This window comes from Galeopterus variegatus, unplaced genomic scaffold, assembly GCF_000696425.1.
Source record: "Galeopterus variegatus unplaced genomic scaffold, G_variegatus-3.0.2 Scaffold855, whole genome shotgun sequence".
In the NCBI taxonomy this organism is placed as follows: domain Eukaryota; kingdom Metazoa; phylum Chordata; class Mammalia; order Dermoptera; family Cynocephalidae; genus Galeopterus; species Galeopterus variegatus.
In genome coordinates this window covers 89,347-108,852 of record NW_007726966.1, presented here as the reverse complement: position 1 = coordinate 108,852, position 19,506 = coordinate 89,347, and the positions used below count along the sequence as shown (strand labels likewise).

At 53.8% G+C, this 19,506-nt stretch overlaps 1 protein-coding gene across 1 annotated transcript in view; it reads right to left on the bottom strand.

Moving 5' to 3' along the window:
• The window catches only part of WNT7A (wingless-type MMTV integration site family, member 7A), a 62,345-nt gene extending 44,151 nt beyond the window's left edge, over window positions 1-18,194 (bottom strand). The window contains exons 1-2 of the mRNA XM_008572965.1: window positions 17,974-18,194; window positions 4,652-4,923 (exon numbers count right to left, since the gene is read on the bottom strand). Of these exons, the coding sequence (XP_008571187.1) occupies window positions 4,652-4,923; window positions 17,974-18,070 (369 nt within the window). The 5' untranslated portion in view covers window positions 18,071-18,194. The remainder of the gene's footprint in view (window positions 1-4,651; window positions 4,924-17,973) is intronic.
• Window positions 18,195-19,506: the final 1,312 nt, after the last annotated feature.

Sequence of the window (19,506 nt, the reverse complement as noted above, 5' to 3'; positions counted from 1 at the left end):
CCGTGTTTCCAGGCTGTGGCCTGGGCTCTCCTGCTATACCCCTTTAATCCTCCCACCGGGCAATGCTACAAACACCAGGGCTTCCCCTACCCCTCCTACTCGTGGCTGCCAGGACGTAGCTCCAGCCAGGACCTCTCCCCAGAGTTCAGATCCAAGCACTGGTGGCCTTGGGTGTCCCCCCTGCAGCCCACAGGATCTCCCACCCCCAACCCAAAAGAACCCTAATCATTTTCCCCTAAAACCAGTCTCCCTGGCCCCCGTGAAGGGTGGCCTCCTTCCATCATCCCAAACAACCTGAGGTGGGTCCTGCCTATTCTGCTTCCTAAACAGTCTTCCCTACCACCCACCCCGAGGCTCCTGCTGAGTTTAGGCACCAACTCTGTCCCAGAGAAGAACAGAAACCTGCAACGGCCCTCCCCACCAAAGCCTCTCCTGGGCACCTCTGGCATAAGGAGGAAGTCCGCCCCTTGGCCTGGCATTCAAAGCCTTGAGTCTGGCTCCAGCCCCCTCTGCAGCCTCGTCACCATCACCCCTCACCCTCAGCCACAGGGAGACCCCACACGGTGCTTTTTTAGGACTTCATGCCTGCTGCTGTCTGAACGGCCCTCTTCCTCCCTGTTGCCTAGCCCACCTGGGGGACCCCTACTTACCCTTCAGAGCCCTGCTAGGAGGTCCCTTCTTCTTCCCCTTGGGGGTCTTCAGACCTCTGCTCTGACCTCCTCTCTGAATCTTCTGTGTCATGTTTCTCCTGCAGTGTGTTGCCCCAGATCACAGCTTTTGCTCCTCCAATCTCTCTCGCTAGACTAAGCCTCTAGTCTTGAGGGCAAGAAATGTGGGTAACTCATCTCCCCACTGCCCATAAGGCTGGAAAGGAATGATTCAAAGCCGCAAAGATTCTGCCATCCAAGGATTTCAGCACGATGCTTCTGACTCCTCTCTCCCTCCCAACCAGAGATCCTCTGATTCCAAACCCCATGTGCTAGCACGTGAACCTAATATTCTACAGTCCCAACCTGAACAGTTGGTGATTCCCATTCAAAAGTGGTATGGCCCTAAAATGCCAATAGGACGGACTATAATTCTAAAACCACCCCCCCCAAAGATGTTCGCACACCCCACTGCTATCTTCTACCATGACTGTCCTATGATCTGCCCCTGCAGAGCACATGATGGCACTGGACGATGAGGGAAAGCTGGCCGGCAGAGGTGCCTCTACCTGCCCAGCCCCATGGCCCACATCCGGCCGCTGGTGAGGGCCTGGCTCTGCCTGGGCTCAGACCCAAACTGGAGAGCTGGGAGAGCAGGATGCCCCTGCAGCATTCATTCCTCCTCATCTGCAGGTGAGTTGGGGCTCCCCTGCAGCCCTGGAGGCAGCCCCTCATTGGGCCTGCAGAAGGCACGTGGGCACCCCTTCCTGGCTTCCCCTACCTCCTCTTCCTCTCACGCCAGCTGCCAACAAGCCCCACCCAGAGCCTGTGGTCAGGTTGAGTCTTGTCTCCTTGTGGCAGGAGTGAAGGAGCGGGGGATAAACACATCTGCAATCCTTTCCAGGACGCTCAGCCAGGAGCGGCAGTGGCTGGCCCCTTGTCTCCTGTTGGTTCCCCAACTCCGCAGTGCATGGGGCCCACGGCAGCCTGTTGGGGGGTTCTAGGGGGCAGTTCTGGAGTGGCCCAATGCCTTCGAATAAACGGTATACCGCAAGATCCTGAGGAAATGACTGGCACCCGGTGATCCAGAACAAGGCCAGGGTCATAGGCCCAACTGACAGATGGGGAAACTGAGGTCCCAAGAGGGGATGGAACCCACAGCAGCTGGTGGCTGTCTTTGCTCCTGCCCAAGTGGATCCACATCTGGGCCTTTGGGTCACACATGTCTGTGACAGGGAGGAGGGCCTAGCCACCTGGGTCTAGCTGGGAGTCCACCTTTCTGCCAAGCTCTGGCTGACATGTGTGGCCACTGTCCTGATTGCCTGAGGGCTAGGTGGGACCCTCTCTGGGCCTCCATTTTCACCCCTGTAGCACAAAGGGTCCAACTGGTGGTTGTTCGGGCCTCTCCTGGTGTACACGGGGAGTCCCCAATTCCACCTCTTGGCTTAGGAAATACATAGTGTCTGGTTGAGCTGCCTTTCCAGGAAGCCACCCCCAAGGGTCCTCCTAAACAGAGTGGATGTGGGCAGGCAGGGAGTGTCCCTTCCGCTGGGTTTCCCTGAGCTCCAGAGCTGTTCCTGCTCAGAAACATCAGGTCAGGCCCGGCCTGCACTTTGCCCACACCCATTCCTGACCCAGCCCAAGACCTCACTTTGTCTCCCAAGAGTTGTTTCTATGACTTCTGCCCCTCCCCTGCTCCAGAACTGTCAGTGGCTCCCTAGTGATCACAAGGTACTCATCCATCCGCCCCACATTACAAAGTGCCTGCTGTTTGCCTGGCTCTGGGTGCAGCTGTGACTGACTCCCAGGGTCTCTGCCTTCGTCAAGCTGACAGTCTAGGGAGGGAGGAAAGCCATGGAACGGGCACTCCTGAGGAAGGTCTAGGAGGGAATTGAAAGGGAAGCTTCTCTGAGGAGGAGGCGCCATGGCTGAAACTTGAACGATACAGAGAAGGCGACCACAGGAAGGTCTGGGGCAGAACGCAAGGCTTTTACTGCTTGACCCAGCTGCTGTTACCCCTGCAGGGACCCACAGACCAGCCAATCTGTGCCCCTGAACTGGCCCCGTGGCCCCACCTTTGAGCTTTTGTCCACTCCCTCATCCCCCAGACCTGGTCGCCTGCACCTCTCTTGTCTGCCTAACCTCACCTCACTCATCTTTGGTGCCTGCCTCCTCCAGGAAGCCCACAGAGGGTGGTCTCATGACCTCTGAGAGCCCCAGTGTCTACATCGCCCTCAGGCTAGTGACAACGTGACTGAACAGCGACCCTGAGCCTCACACCTGGCGTGGCTTGTAAAACACTCTCCTGCCTCATCTACCTTGAACCTGACTTGCCGCAGGCCAGGCCGTGTGTTACTCTCCTTCAGTTCTCACCAATGCCCGACCAGCGAGTCACAGATGAGGAACCCGAGGCTGGGAGAGGAAAGCCACTCGCCTTCCTCCTGTTTGCCTCCAGGGAGTGAGAGCTTCACGGGCAGGAGGGATCCTGTGACTGTACCAATGACCTGCAGAGTGATCTGACAACAGAAATGGGGAGGAAGGAGCAGCTGAGGACCCTGCAGGGATGTGCCAGCCGTGGGCAGGAGCTCAGCAGGGGCACTGGACAGGCAGGGCCTCGTTTACCCAGGACATCATCCTGGGGCAGGCCAGGTGAGTGGCTCCCCAGTGTGACTCACCATGGTCTGCTGGGAGGCTCTGACACACAGGATGTGGCCAGAGGCCTGAGAGGAGGGAGGCAGGGATGGAGGAGCGAAGAGCAGCAGGAGAAGGGCCTGACGGCCCCGCCCATTCCTCTGCACACCTGGCCTGTGTTCCGGGCTCACCACAGCCCTGTGCATGGATTCTCTGCATCTATTGCCGCCTGGCCCCCGTGGGCACCTGTGCTTGTGGCCCCTGGTGATGCCACACATCCTGTCACTGCAGTAGTCTATCCCCCACCCAGGTAGCTACCAGGAGCCCTCCCTCCCCTGGCTCACAGACGCTTCTTTATGGAGTTCAGACCCCACGCAGAGCCTTCCCCTCCCAGCGCCTCCTAGGCCTGGGGGCTCCAGGGTGGCCTCTGAGCACCTCATCCTTCACAGGCACTTCCAGAGCCGACTCCCGACCTCAGGCCTCAGCCCACAACACTGCTCAAGCCAGATAGCCCTGACGTGGGTGCCCCAAGATGCCTGGTTAAGCTGCCTCTGCTTGAATACTTTCTGGGATGGGGAGCTCAATCCTTTCTTAATAACTCGATTGGTTTCTCAGTGGCTATGGCTGGTTCTCCCAATGGCCGGTGCCCCAAGATGCCTGGTTAAGCTGCCTCTGCTTGAATACTTTCTGGGATGGGGAGCTCACTCCTTTCTTAATAACTCGATTGGTTTCTCAGTGGCTATGGCTGGTTCTCCCAATGGCCGGACCTGCCTCCCTGTGGCTGCCCCCCACCCCGTGGGCAGGGTGTGCTCTGGGCCTGCAGACCCATTTGCTCCTCCTGTTCTGGGACAATGAGCTCCTCATAGGATGGGGTGTCCAGCCCCATTTCTACCCCAACCACCTCCACTAGAAACATCCCTGACTCTCCTCTAAGCTGAGAGCACAGAATTCAGGAGTTTCCGAAGAGGCAATGAAAAGGGAACTCTTTATTTCGAGCTCCAGATCCTGGTTAAGATGACGGAAGAGAGGCTGGCTGCTGCGGAAGCTGAATCACCTGGATAACTCCTCCTAAGCTCACCCCGGTTCTTATTCCTGGTGAGTTACGTACAGCTGATTTCACAGACCCAAGGATAAGAGTTCACATTGTCCCTCTTGGCTGAGTAACATCCAATTAGTTTGAACAGAGCTTCAGTTATTCAACCTCTCCAGGAACTGACCAGTGTCACACCATAGCACAAACCCTGACAAGCAGTAAATCGATGCCACAGTCAGGCAGAGCACGGCTCCTCAGCACACGCGCAGCAGCAGATGTTAGGACCGAGCTGCCTCGCAGCACCCCCGCCGGAGCCGCTGGTGCCCTCCCTGCCACCTACCTTTCGGCCCGCCTCGTTATTGTGTAAGTTCATGAGAGTCCTGGCATTCTGCTTGATCTCCCGGGCATCCACAAACACCTTGGCGAAGCCGATGCCGTAGCGGATGTCAGCCGAGCAGCCACCCCACTTCCAGCCCTCGTCCCGATGGTACTGGCCTTGCTTCTCCTTGTCACAGCCACAGTCACTCAGGTTGCCCTGGGTGCAGGCAGCTGTGATGGCGTGGGCCACACCGGCGGCAATGATGGCGTATGTGAAGGCAGCCTCCCGGCTCCCTGCAAGGGGTGAGAAGAGTGGAAAGACTGCGGTCAGATCCCAGCCCACCTCAGGAGAAGGCTCCACAAAGACAGACTGAACGCCCATTCCTAACTTCCAAAAAGCTCCCTCTTGGGGTGCTGACAGTACCTATGCACCCCCATTATTCACACAGCCATTCAATCCCCAACCCCTTGGGGCATTGATGAGCATTAGAGAAGTAAGGCACATGGGCTTGTGCCCAAGCTCTGAAAGGTCGGATGAAGGACCCCTCTAGCCCATGTCTGCTCTCCAATCTCAAGCACACTCAACATGTCCATGTTACCTGTACATGTGTACAAGGCTCACAGCATTGCAAAGCAGCATTTCTTGAACACCTACAGTGTGCACAGGCTCTGGAGCCAGAAGGCCCAAGCTTAAATCCTAGCAAAAGCAACCCCTGACTCTGTGACTTTCAACCAACAACATCCCCTCCCTGTGCCTCGGTCTCCTTGGCTATAAAATGTGAACATATCGATAGTACCTTTCTCATGGCGATGATGGAGAACTAGAAGAGTTTGTATAATGCTCTCAGCCCTGTACTTGGCTCATGGCACCTGCCTGACACAGTAGCTCTCGTTCTCATGGCCACTATTACACTGCTGTGTGTCACTGGCTATTTGAGATGTCTGTCGCTTCCCCTGCTCTGTGGCCCCCTCACAGACTGCGAGCATCTCCAGTGGAAGTGGAGGGGTCCTGAGAGGCTGGAGTGTAAGAGATAGCACCCTGGGCAGAGAGTCACTCAGGCCTGCTGCAAATATGGTGCTTCCACCTGCTTCTCAGCCTCTCCTGGCCTCAGTCTCCCCACCTGCAAAATGGGTTCAAGAACAGTGTCTGCTTTATAGGGTGAAGACTGACAGGGCAATCTACGGGAAGCCCTGCATGTGTATAAGCCCTGAATGAGCACTTGGCACATTTGCTCGCAGGTGAGGGCGGGCTGGTCTTCAGGGAAGGCATCCTGGAAGAAGAGGCCCCTGAGGCTGGAGCTGGAGGATGAGGCAGAGCTAACCAGGCAAAATGGGGCCTGGAGAAAAGTTTCAGGATACTGAGGTGGAGGTGGTTTGGGCAGTGGGAGAGGAGGTGGATGAGACAACTTCCAGGTTGCTCCAACTCACACTCGGCCAGATCCTTTCCTCACCCACCTCAACCACCCTGCGACCTCCCTCACCAGGCTGCTAAGACACAAACAACCTGTCCCCCCATGGCTGCCTTCCCACCCTGCAGGACGCAGGCCTGGCCACCTGCTAGACTGCACAGCGTCCCTGTGCCAGGGCCGGCTTTGTTCTGGCATTCCATGCCAGCCCACCCATGGCATCCCTGGGAACACAGGGGCTCTGGAGCCTGAGCACCTAAGTTCAAATTGCAGCTCCACCACTTACTGACTGTGGCTTGGGTGAGTCCCTTCTCCTCTCTGAGCCTCAGTCTCCTCGTTTATGAAATGTGGATAATGCCTACCTGATAGGAGCTGCCGAGAAGGTAAAGGAGAGAGGGCATGTGAAATGCTTAGCCCAGTGCCTGGTTCAGCTAATGTGCCTGAACTGGACACTCGGGAATGAAGCTTCTGCCCTCCCCTCAATAGCACCTCAACCTTTGAGACTTGCAAAGGGCATTATTTGAGCACCTGCTGGGTTTCCGACTCTGCATTTATCATTTCCTTGGTGCTAGAAAACATCTCTGTGTAACATGTGCCAAACAGAGGGCCTGGCACAGAGCAGCCACAGGGGGCAGCTACAGGCCCCACTTCTAGTGGCAATAAGACCCAACAGTGCCTGTATTATATGAAATCAAGAAACGCTACGTAAGATCTACCAATGTTTGGCTGTGCTCAAGGAGGACAAGGGAACCTACCGAGGCCATGTGTTGAAGACCAACTGACAGGAGGGTGAGGAGGAATGAAATATGGCCATTTTTGTGTTGCTGGACTCTGCAAATGAGGGAGCTTTCGATAAGGCCACGAAGGGACAGGAGACTAGTCCTTGAGCCCCGCTGAGGCAGGGCATTGGAAAAGGGATAGAACTTGGTGGACAGACTCCCCAGAGAAAGGGCAGAAAGGAAAAATCTGCACCTCCCAGACAACAAGTAGCCAGAGCAGGAGGTGGGAGGGGGTGGAGGGAATCCAGGATCTCCAGGGAACTGGTAGCCACATTTCTGTCTTCGCACAGATTTCTGACTCAAGTTTATCTCCCTGCATGCTCCAAGGCAAGTGGGAAGACTGACCCCAGGCCAGTGATTCCCCAGGCAGGGCCCCTAGAGGAGCAAAGAGAAAGCCCCCCCACCCCCCGACACCACCGGGCATCAGCCCATACTGCAGAGTATCAAATGCACCAAAGAACAAAACAGTAGGGGAGACAGCCAACATTAAGATTAGACCTCAAGGACATCAGAGAAAAGAACAATCAGATGGAGGACGGGGGAGACGTCTCCCGCACTTTCACCACTTTCTAGCTGTGTGACCTTGGGTGAGTCACCTAACCTCTCTGTGCTCTAGTCCCTCCACTGTAAAATGGGATCATAACAATATCTAATTGGTTAGGGTGGCTGAGAGGACTAGAAACAATTAACAATGGTAAAGCACTTAGCACAGAGCTCAGCATGGAAAAGTGGCGCCCACCACTAGCGTTAGGACAGTTTCTATTGATGACAGTGGTAAAAGGTCCTTACAAGAGGGCTGAGAGGAAAGGAGTGGGGGTTTTCATCTACAGTTGAAGAAACTCAGGCCAAGATAAATGTCTGGTTTGTCCAGAACACCCAACTGGTGGGCAGCAGAGCTGAGTTGCAGTCCCAGCCCCCGGACACCCATATAGGCCAAGAACTGTCCCTGGGGATTAAATGACTCCAAGGTGCAGCAGGTGGGTGCTGCTGGCAGCCCGCAGCAGCTGAAAGGAGACTGTACCCCCTTTATCAGACTGAGAGTTGAGTGTGCAAATAGAGGAGGGGGTGGGGAGCCAGGCCTCCCCGGGGAGGGTGGGGGACTGCCAGCCCAGCACTCCTCCTGTGATTTTGTGGGTCCCACTCTAACCCCCACTGGGGTTCTCTGAGTCTCCTGAGCATCATATTATGAAGCAGATGATGAGGAACAGACAGCTAACTAAAGACCTGTTTCCACCCACGAGCATCCCAAGGTGGGGGAAGGGCAGCTGCCCCCTGGGACGCATTTACCTCCCCTGAGCTCAAGGTGGACCTCAGATCAGAGTGGAGTCTCATCATGTGCCATGGCCACCCCTCCCTCCAAAACTGGCCCTTGCCTCAGTCTCACTGCTCCTGAGGGGCTGAGAAACAATGAAGGACAGTCATTCTTGGCTTCAGAGCTCCCAGGGACACAGGTACTGGCTGGTAAAGCCCAGCCTTTCCGGACGTTGATAAGTCACTGTTGACCCTTGCCATTGGCCTTGACGTTGGCCTTGCTCGCCAGCATTAGACTGGGACTGTCCAGTTCCACCATGCCCCACCCCACTGACCACTGAGGAAACTGCCCTGGGCATCCGCTGGCTGTTTAACATTGGGCCTGTTAACCTCTGTGAGCTGCTGTCACTTCCTCTGTGAAATGGGCACAATGATGGCATGTGTGCCTCTGAGTGGATTGAAACTCAGAACAAGGGGAAAGTGCTGAGTGCCGTGTCTGGCATATAGTAAGTGTTCTGTAAAAGCCAAGTTGATGCTATTATTATTTTTACTATCACCAAATCCCATTTCAGCCTCGTCGTGCTCCACGATGTCCCAAAGGACAAGACAGCATCAGGTGGATGCAAGTGCATGGACTGATCCAGGGTCTGTCTGCCCAGCCAAGTGTCAGGTTCTTGAGGCAAAGGGGTGGTGTCTGTCTCACTCCCACTCTCTCCAACTCCTGCTATGTGTGAGGGATGAATAAATGAGACAGGCCTGAGTTCCAATTTCAACCCTGCCAGGAGCTGTGTGACCTTGGGCAAGTCACTTACCCTCTCTGAGCCTCCGTTTCGTCATCTGTTAATAGCACCTGGCACATAGCAGGTGCTTAAATAAATGGTAGTGAGCATTACAATTATTGTAATTGATGAAAATGTAGGCATTGTTGGGAGGTACAGAGAGAAACCTCCCTGTGCTTCAGCTTTCTCTGTAGCTTATCGCTACCTGCCATTTAGACTATTTGATTATTGTCTGTTCCCTGTACCAGCTCCACCACCCTCTGCTACTACCCCTCTAGAATGTAAATGTCCTTGAAGGCAAGCACTTTGTCACATTCCCTGCTATGTCCCCAGGGCCCGGCATATAGTAGGTACTCAGAAAATACCTGTTGAATGAGTAAATGAATGAAAGGAAGCTCTGAACAGTGGCCAACAACCACATGGTCTTTATTGGTGATTGTTATTTGCCAGGCTCCATGCTCATGGGTGCTGCAGAAGAGGAAGTGCATCTGCTCCCTAGGAAAACAACCCCTTGGGGGAGGTAATAACAGCATCCCCTTGTTGCAGATGAGGAAACTGAGGCTCAAAGAGGCTCTGACGGGCAAACATGGAGCCTGTGATAAACTCCACCCATTCAGCAAGATTGCCCCCAGGGTATAGCACAGAATTAATTGGAAGCTTGGGGTTTTTTTGGGGGGGTGAAGGATTGAGAGGAAGTAACATTTGTTGAGCCTTTTATGTGCCACACCCACGCTTGGCTCTCCGTGCCATATTTTGTGGCAGCCCCCAATGGTGGACACCACTCTCCACAGTTTTCAGTTGAGGGAACAGAGGCTCTGAGAAATCAAGGGATTTGCTGAGGTCACCCACCTAGAAACCTGCCAGAGCTGGGATCTGAGGCCCAAGTTGGGCAGTGTCCTTCCTCAGCCCCACTCACGTCCCTCCCCGGCCCATCAGCGCATCTGAAACCCCACAGTCAGAGAGAGATGACTTTGGCTTAAGGCATCAACTCTTATCAAAATGGACTTATTTCTGCCAAGAGACAGCATTCAGTTGTTATCAGTTAAAACTTGGCAATAAATAATTGATCAGATCCATTCCAATCGCATGTCTTGCTAAGCTCAGAACAGGGTGTGACAGTAAAAAGAAAATAGGAAATGTTCCCCGGATCCTAGAATCTCAGACTCAGGGTGAGAGGACATGTTCAACTCCTTCCGTCCATGCCTCCTTCTGACTCCAGGTGGGGTGGGGAAATGGAGGCTCGGAGAGGGGAGGTGACTTGCCCAGGAGGGGCCAGGATGCAAACCTGGAGGCCACACGCTGTCTGCAAGCACTTCAGAGGATTCCCCACACCTTGACCACACATGCTGCCTGGGGCCCCTCTGGGTGGGCAGTTGCCCGAATGCCATCTCATTTGTCTCTTACAAGATATCTACAAGAGTGGCTCTAAGACATCTGTTTTATTGCTGCAGAAATGGAGAAAGGTGATACGCCCAATGGCACATGGTTTACACAAGGCAGAGCAAAGTGTTATAAAAGGCTTACTACTTGCCAGGCTCTGTTCTAGGCACTCAATATAGATCAACTCACTTAATCCTGGAAACACCCTATGAAGTGTGGACTATTATGATCTCCATTCCACAGATGTGGAAACTGAGGCCCAGAGAAGTGATGTAACCTGCAAGTATTTGAGTCTGTACAGCCAAGCTCCAGGACTCCAGTCCTACTAGCTCCAGCCCATGCTCCTTCTCCGATCCTCCACATGGGTCCAGTGAGTGGACACTGGGCTTGGACGTCGCTGACTGTGTGCCCTCCAGGAACAGAACCACCCCTCTCTCTCTCTGGAGGTGCTGACAGTCTGCTGACTCATCTCTCCCTCCCGCCCAGAAGCAGAGAACCTCTGTCCAACCCTGCCCTCCTCTCCACCTCCTTGACCAAGCCGTCTGTTCCTTCACTCAACAGATATTTCTTGAGCACCTGCTATATGCCAGGCACTGTGCCAGGGGCTAGGGAAACTGATATAAGGGATCTGGACATGGTCTTGCCTTCACGGGGGAACAGACAGCAAGGTCAGGCCACCCAGGGGCAGCTGAGGACTCTTAAGAATGTAAAACAGGGTGGCGATGGGAGCAGGGGCCAGCTGGGTGGTGACTTCTGAGAGGGGAGGCTCTCTGTTGGGAGACAGCTCGAGGCCCAGGGGTGGCTGGTGGTGGGAGCAGGTCCTGTTGGCCTCCACCATCCTGCCTGGGCAGACGCCTTGTCCTCCTGTCCCCGAATCAGAGACTAGACTCCCAGAGCCACAGACATAAAGCCAGAGGGGTTTTCCTTGAAGGATAAGTTCACAGAGGCAGGGAGACTTGCCCAAAGTAACCAGTGACTTGGAGGCCAGGGGATTGGAACCAGGTTCTCCTGGCTCCCTGTGCGGAGTCCCTGGCCTCACTTCCACCACACCCTCCTGAACTCTCAATCTACCCACATCTCAGGTAAAGTTTCCATCCAGAAGCCCAGGGAACCGCCCTCTTGGGAAACCCCAGGTGGCTTCAGCTCAGAATTGGGATAAGAAGGAGCTTGTCAGTCCTGCTCTACTCCTTATTCAGCTGGGCAACCCTGAGCAAGGACTCTGCCTCCCTGTGTCTCAGCTTCCCCATCTGTGAAATGGAAATCCTCAGGAGGACAATGCCATGTTGCTGTGAAGGTGAAATGAGACCTGCACAAAGAGGCCCTGGACGGTGCTCGATACACAGTGGTGAGAGAACGTGGGGAGCTGCTGATGCCCTCTGTGCCTTCCAGCCCCACAGTGATCCCGATGGGGACAGAGGAAATACACTGAGGTCCAAGCCTGCCCGAAAGATTCCATTCCACCGCCCTGTGCAGCCACTGTAAATGGTTTGCACCGGAATATTATCTGGGTGTATTTACGGTATCTTACTGGAAACCACAAAGTACATTGTATTTTTTTCTTTTGCTATTTAAAGCCAATGGGTCAGAGAGTGAGCAATCTGCAGTGACACCAGCTGAAGTATATGATGATTTGGAAAACATACAGATGGAAAAAGGTGGCCCTTGCCAGCCCTGTGGCATGGCAGCTCATAGCCCCTCCAGGCTCAGAATGCTACATGTGGCTGTCTCCATCCAGAGGACCAAGGGAGCCTGTTAATGAAAAACTGGAAGATCTGGGGGTGCAGGGAGTGTGTGTCTGAGACTGGTGGGGTAACAGGCCCAAGAGATGGAAACTGGGGGAGGGGGAGGTTCAAGCCCCCAGCCTCGGCCCTTTTCTCCTGCCTCTGCACCATCTAAGGGTCTCTCTTCCCACTGACAGGGGCGCACTGCTGACCACCCATCAATGGTCAACATCTGCCCCTTCCTACCTTGCACCTGTGCACATACTGTTCTCTCAGCTGGAAATGGCCTTCCTGTCCCACCTGCCTGGTGAGGGGCAGTGACCGTAGCCCATGTGGTTTCAAAGCAGGGCCCTGGAAGTTGATTACCTGGATTCACTGGCTCTACTTCTCAGTGGTGGGACCTTGAGTGAGTTAACTCATGTCTCAAGGTTTCAGTTTTCCCATTTGTAAAATGGGAATAATAAAATATCTACCTCCTGAGGTTGTTGGGAGGAGTAAAGACAATGCACATGACATTGGCCTACACCTGGTAAGAATCAACGAACAGTAACTCTTATTAGATGCATTATTGGTTAGCTCCATATCTGCAAGACGTGGCTGCAATGTCCCCTCCTGTGAGGGGCCTTCCTGATATCCCCTCCCTCCACTTGTGGCCCAGCACTGCCTCCATCCTTATTCCATACTGAATTGAACACTAGGTTGTGGGGACCTGGATTACTTGTCTGTGAAGCCTCAACAGCTGAACAAGTGAATGACTGCGCATGTGAAAGTGAGTGTGTGTGTGTGCGGATAGTTATGTTTTTGATACATACTCTTCGTTTTACACAGTACATTATGGTATATACCTTCTATGTTTATGTGAATGTTATACTGTACTTGTATAGGAAACCAGGTATTTTGAGTTTTGTGGTGGACTAATGCTGATTAGAATAGATTTCACATCAATGTCAGAAGCCAGGATTTGCTTCTTCTGTACCCTTCGGGAAAGATGTTGAAATTGGGGATGGGTGAATATAATTTTGGCAGATTCCCAGGTTGGTACAAAAACCACATTCTGAGTATGGTCAGCCTGCAAGGGTCTCCAGAGTGCTGTTTCCTGGTGTGAGTGCCTCTGAAGGTCAGCTCCACAGGACAGTCAGTGAGTTCAAGGTTGGAAAAGAGTGGCCCCTCCAGTCTAAGCCTGCTCAAGCTGCTTTCTTGGCTGCAGGACTTTTCAGGGTCTTTAATATGCTGAGGGGCACTCTGACTCTCTAGAAGCAAGGACTATAAAACGCTGCGTCCCCATGTTGATTGTCCGTGGAACCCTCTTTTCTCCCCAGGGCAGCTGGTAGTGGGGGTGGGGTGGAGGGTGGGATGAGTGTTCTGCTGAACAGATCCTGGGCCCCACTCCTCTGGAGTCATGCCATAGGGGTCTTTCCTAAGCCTTGACCTCAACAAGATTTTCATGCATTTGAAGCCACGCAAAGGTGGAAGGGAGAGCTAACAGAAGAGTTGGTCAAAGCAATATTCAAAGAGATTTGGATGAGTGGGAATGCTGGGCTAAAACAAATCTGAATGAAAATGTAAGATGAAAGTTCAGTCTTGTATTTGGGGCATCCCTAATTCACTAGGCCCACCCATAGTGGCTGTGCCTTGCATGTGCTAGGCCCAGTGTCAGAGGCCTTTGCTCCGTCATGGAGCTTCCTCTGGCCAGAGAGACAGACAATAATCACAACACAAGCAGGACTTATGGAGCCTTCCTGTGTGCCAGGCATGGTCCTGAGTGCTCTACGTGGAAAGAGTCATCTCATTCTCCTTGAGACAGGTACTGGGACCATTCCCATGGGATCAAGTAAATGGAGAAGCAGGTAGCTTCAGAGCTAAGTCATTACACAGTGCTGCACAAATGAGTGAATCATAGAGAGTACGTTCTGGAATAGCAAAGTAGCCTTAAGAAAAATATGGCCAGCTGGAGGTAGATAGGAATGGCGGTCTACATAGAGAGGGGGTGAAGCCTTCTCTGAGGGGTGACAGGTGAGCCAAGAATGGAAGGATGGAGGGAGCGAGTCCAGACAATATCTGGGAAGAGCATCCAGGCAAAGGGAACAGCAAGGACAGAGGCCCTGTGGTGGGGATGACCTTGGTGGTGATCCATAAAAGAGCAGGGGACGAGTCTGCATGTTATTCTCAGAGCAACAGGAAACCACCATCGGGTTGTACGCAGGGGGATGCCATGCTCAGGGTGACCCTGGGAAGATAGGATGCTAGACAGCTGCATGGACTGGGGTCCAAGAGAGAAGAGACGGGTACATTAGGAGGTTGATGTGGTTGTTGGGGCCATAACCCTCTGAAGATGGAAGTCTGAACCAGGAGGAGGTGGTGAGAAGTGGACACATTTGGGAATATTGAGGCAGAGTCAAAATGGTGAGTTTAGATTAGTAACCGGACTAAGATCTTCTACTGCACCAAGAATAAAATCCAGAGCTTGCACCCCCAATTCCTTGAGGTCCGCTTCTTATGAATAAACACACAGGCCTCCTGGCAGGAGGAAAGGGACATCCTCTGATGGCTCAAACCCACCAGGTGCCAGGGTCTTCCATCCTGTATCACATGATGTCGCTGCCACCTGGCAAGGAGGGCTGTGTGGCGTCCCCATTCTGCAGATAGGCAGACTGAGGTCAGAGAGGCAAAGGTCTCACCCAGCGTTATCAGCAGAGTAGGGTGGGGCTGGGATGCAAACCCGGCCGTGTGACTCCCATTCCCAGGGCTTGTTTGCTGCCCACCGCCCAGCAACAAGACTGGAGGCTCTCAGTACTCAGCAGCCCTGGGAATCTCAGATCTGGCAGGCTCACACAAACAGAGGAATCCTTCCAGAAACAGGGAACTCACCACGCATCTCAGCACAGCCACAAACAGCTGCATGACTTTGGTCAGGCTCTGCCTCACTGCGAGCCTGTCTCTAACACTCAGATGGAGGTGGATGTCCCTCCTTCTGGGGGCAATGGGGACCCAGTGTGATGTCGTACAAGGAAGGGCCGTTCCCGCTGCTGGCCCACAGTGGTCCTCAGTGAAAAGGTGAGTGACAGGAGAGAGTGAGGCCCACAGGACCCCCTCCCCGTGGTGCTGCCTGGTGCAGCCCTTGTTGCCAATGTTCCAGCACAGCCCCAGCAGCCACACCTGACGGGAAGACTCTCAACCTGACTAAAGAATGGGCAAAACGCATGAGGAGGCAACTCAGAGAAGAGTGAAAATGTGCAGCCAGGAAGTACAGGAAGAGATTCCAACCCTGTCACTTCTCAGGGAAATGCAGAGCAAGGCAATGGTGATATTGCATTTTACACCTGTTCACTGGGCAAAAACGTAGAAGTGTGGACACCACCAAGTGTTGGACAGGTGTGGACAGCACTGATCGGTGGCGGGGTGGGACTTGGCACCATTACAATCAAATACAACTGAAATGAAATAATTTACTTTGGGGGAATATATCCTGGTAATAAATTCAACATAAACAAGCAATGGCGTGGGACACCCAAGATTCGGGACAGAGAAAGCTTGGCTTTGGAGGGAGAGTAGGAGAGGCCGGAGGGAGGCTAACAGAGCAGATGACAATCGCCTGTTCATGTTCTGGTTGCTGTGTCAGGTGGTGGATTCCAGGCGGGTTCACTGTATTATTTAAGAAAAAGAAAAGCCTACAGGGAAGTGCAGGCCTTCTTAGGCCCTGAGATCACACTGGACCTGGGCGGCGGTTGATGGAACTGATGTGGGGCCACCCCACACTCAAACAGTCCTGGATTCAAGACTCTTGACAGCTGGCTGCCATCGTACCTGAGGCCTCCCCACCCTCATCTCCTGAGGCTGCAGGCCCCTGCTCACACATCCGAGTCTTTGCCCTGCTGTTCCCTCTGCCTGGGATTCCAGTCACTGTCTGGTGACCTGCTTTCCACCCTTCGAGACCCAAATCAAGGGCCATCTCCACTGCCCAGACCAATCCACCCTTCTGGGGAGTCTCACCTCTCAGCACCCACCACATCCTATAAGTCTTTCCCTAAAGCAGGGACCACGAACTCCCTGGTGCTTGTGGCTTGAACTGAGCTGTGTCTCCTCAAATTCGTACGTTGAAGCCCTAACCCCAGTAGTGCAGAATGTGACTCTATTTGGAGATAGGATCTTTAAGGAGGTAATTAAGTTAAAATGAGACCATCAGGGTGGGCTGTAATCCCATATAACTGCTATCCTTATAAGAGAGGAGACCAGGACACAAGAGTCACCAGGGCACATGCACAAAGGAAAGACCACGTGAGGACACAGTGAGAACACAGCCATGTGCAAGCCAAGGAGAGGAGCCTCAGGAGAAACCAACCCTGACAACACCCTGATCTCAGACTCCCAGCCTCTGGAACTGTGAGGAATAAATGTCTGTTGTTTAAGGCCCTAGCCTGTGGTACCTTGTTATGGCAGCCCTAGCAGGCTGGTCCCCTCATGAGCCATCCCTCTCCCCTGAGAGACGGGCTGGGTGTGGCTCCAGGCCTAGTCAACAAAAGCACTGTTGCCCCTGGCCACTGCGATTAGTTTGGGATGAACACAAGGCCCAAAGTCAAGCCTCATTAGCTGGTCCAATCAGAGTGAACCTTAGGACTTTTGCAGGTGCTGCTACAGAAAGGCCAAGGCTCTTTCAGGCTGGACTTGAACCTGGAAGTTGTGGTGTTGGAGCTGCAACGCCACTTTGCTGCCCCAAGAGGCGGCCATGGAGATGCTGGAAGCCAGCGCTACCTCTGGTCCAGGCATTCTGAAAGCCAGCCCCATCCCCTGGCCTTGCAGTTCCCTGGTCAGAAGGCACGTGAGGTGCTCAGGCCCCGAAGCAATACCCGGTGTGGTGGTGCGTTTGGGAAACAGGACGAGGCCAAGTAAGCAAGGGGAGGGGCAGAGGCCAGCAGTGCCAGATGAGCGCTGGGATTTCATTCTGATCCTGGGAAGCCTGCAAAGGGTTTTAAGCAGGGTAATGACAAGACTTGATTTCCATTTTAAAGGATGGTCCTGCCTGTCAGGTGCAGCAGGGAGATGGGTGGGGGGAACAGGGGGCAGTTCAGGAGCCCAGAGTGACAGCAGTGTCACCTCAGGGGAGGCAGTGAGGATGCAGAGAAGTGGCTGGATTTGGGGTGGGTCTTTGCAACATCCCACCGGCTGTGCTGACGTTGGGGCTAAGGAAGAGAGAACTCAAGGGTACCCTTGGAGCAGTTGAGCAGGACAAGTAAACCACCCAACCCAAAGAGACCCAAGGCTGACCTGACCTTCAGGGAATTTCACAGGTGCAGAAATGAGCCTGAGGTGTCACTGCCCCAGTCCAGATGCACACAGGGAGGAGACACCCGTCATGGCCTTCCCGCACCCACCAGGGCCTCCTGGAGACCAGCATCTCTCGCTCCATCCCCTTTCCACCAGGCTGCTCTCACAATTGCTTCAGAAGTCAGACGTGTGGCTTAACATCCTATGTGAATGCATGTGTCTGTGCATGTGCACATGCCATTCCCATAAAACAGGGGTTGCAAAGGAAAAGCCTACAGGGATCGTGTAAGAAGACTGCTGAGGCTGGGCCTCAGTAGGGAGTGTGGGGACTGTGGCGGTGAGTGGGCTGCCCACGCTCTGTCCAAAGGAAGCTGTGTTCTCAGCTCCAGCCCATTACAACCATGTGGGCACATGTGTAAGCTGTTGGTAGATCTGCCAGTTTTTCAAAAGAAGCCAGAAATCCACACTTTGAGGTGAAAGAGCTAATTTTTAAAAGTGGGCTTCAATTTAAAACACAACATCGGTGCTCTATCAGCAGGTTAGCATTTGGGCCACTGGTTGCTGGTTTGCAACTGTGCCGATAAATGGTTGGGGTGGTACAGATTCAGACCAGAGCCCTGCCCCTCATCAGGACACTTGCACTCAAGTCACAGCACTTGCAGAACCCCATACGGAGGGACATTCTAGCATGGGGCAGGGGAGGGGGTCCCAGAGTGCTCCTCATAGCCCGTAAGTCGCTGTTTGTGGTGTTTGGGGGAGCACATACCCACTTTGAGCTCCTTCCCGAAGACGGTGCGCTCCCCCAGCGCTGAACAGTTCCAGCGGCCATTGCGGAACTGAAACTGACACTCGTCCAGGCCCATTTGCGAGCCTTCTCCTATGACGATGATGGCGTCGGGCCGGCTCTGGCAGATCGCCCGCTGTCTGGGAGCCAGGCCTGGGATCTTGTTACAGATGATGCTCGCGCCCAGAGCTACCACCGAGGAGAAGCCACTGGAGGGGGGACACAGAGAGATGGAGCGTCAGGCAGGCAAAGTGGGGCATGGCCTAGAGACCCTCCCTAGGTGTCAGCCGTGGCCACCCACTGCCCCCAGCAGGGTCTCCTGACCTCTTTGCTCCTGTACCCCCATCCCATGAATATTCACTTATAAATTTATAATTTCCACATAGGTACTTGTAGCAGTGTGTATATTCATCAAGAGTGAAGCTTGATTTCCTTTCTAGAAACAATAAAAAAGATGATGTGTGTCACAAATGTAATGTTGACCAAAAAAGCAAATGGCCTTTGAGTTGATGGCAGGATTCCATTGAGGCAAAGTTCAAAACCACGCAGAAGAGACCGTACTGTTAGGAATCGTCCCTGGTGAAACCATGAAGGCAGCAAGGGAGTGAAGACTTCAAAGTTCTAGGCGGCAGCTGCCTCTGGTGGAGTAGGGCTGCATGGACAGTCATGACAGACCTCTGCTCACATGTGTTATATATGCTCTCTTAGGTGCACACGTTTCATTACAAAAAACCTTTCAGAAGTAATTGTAAATACAAGGTCTAGTACTTTCTTCCTGCCTGTCAGTGCAGGACCTGCACCCCACTCTAGACATGACCAGCCTGGAGGATGCTCATGACGACTTTCCTCAACTCCTTCCCTGCACAGATACACAGGGGACACCTGTCATGTGCCAGGTGCCATGCTGGGAGACAGCTGTTCCCCCCAACAGGCAAGGATGCACCCTCAAGGAGCTATGGAGGGAGACAACACATGTGTCACAATGACTAAAAGGCCATTTCAGACCATGATGCACACTCTGAAGGAAGTAAAGGAAGACACTGTGATGGCAACTGGGGGCAGGGTAGTGGGAGAGGAGGAGGAAGGGTCACGTTAGCTGGGGCGATCAGGGAGGACTTCCCTGAGGAGGTGGCATTGGAGTGGAGACCTGAATGGCCAGGAGCCAGCCCTGGGAAGATCTGGGGAAAAGTCTTCTGGACAGAGGGAACAGAACACACAGACCTGGAAGGGCAACACGCTTGGGGTCGCCAAGGAACAGAAAAAACCCCTGGAAACTGGTGCAAAACCCGGGCTGGACAAGGGGGGAATCTGGGGGGAGGTGATGGCTCAGGGCTGGAATTTCTCAGCGTATCAAGAAGCTCAGGAAGCGCTGAATGGCTGTAAGCAGGACATTGATGGACCTGATGTCCCCTGCTCCATGTAGGAAAGGACTGGGAGTGCCAGAGCGGGAGCAGGGGGACCAGGCAGGTGAGAAGGGGTGGCGGCTGGGCCTGGTGGCTGCAGGCAGAGCTGACC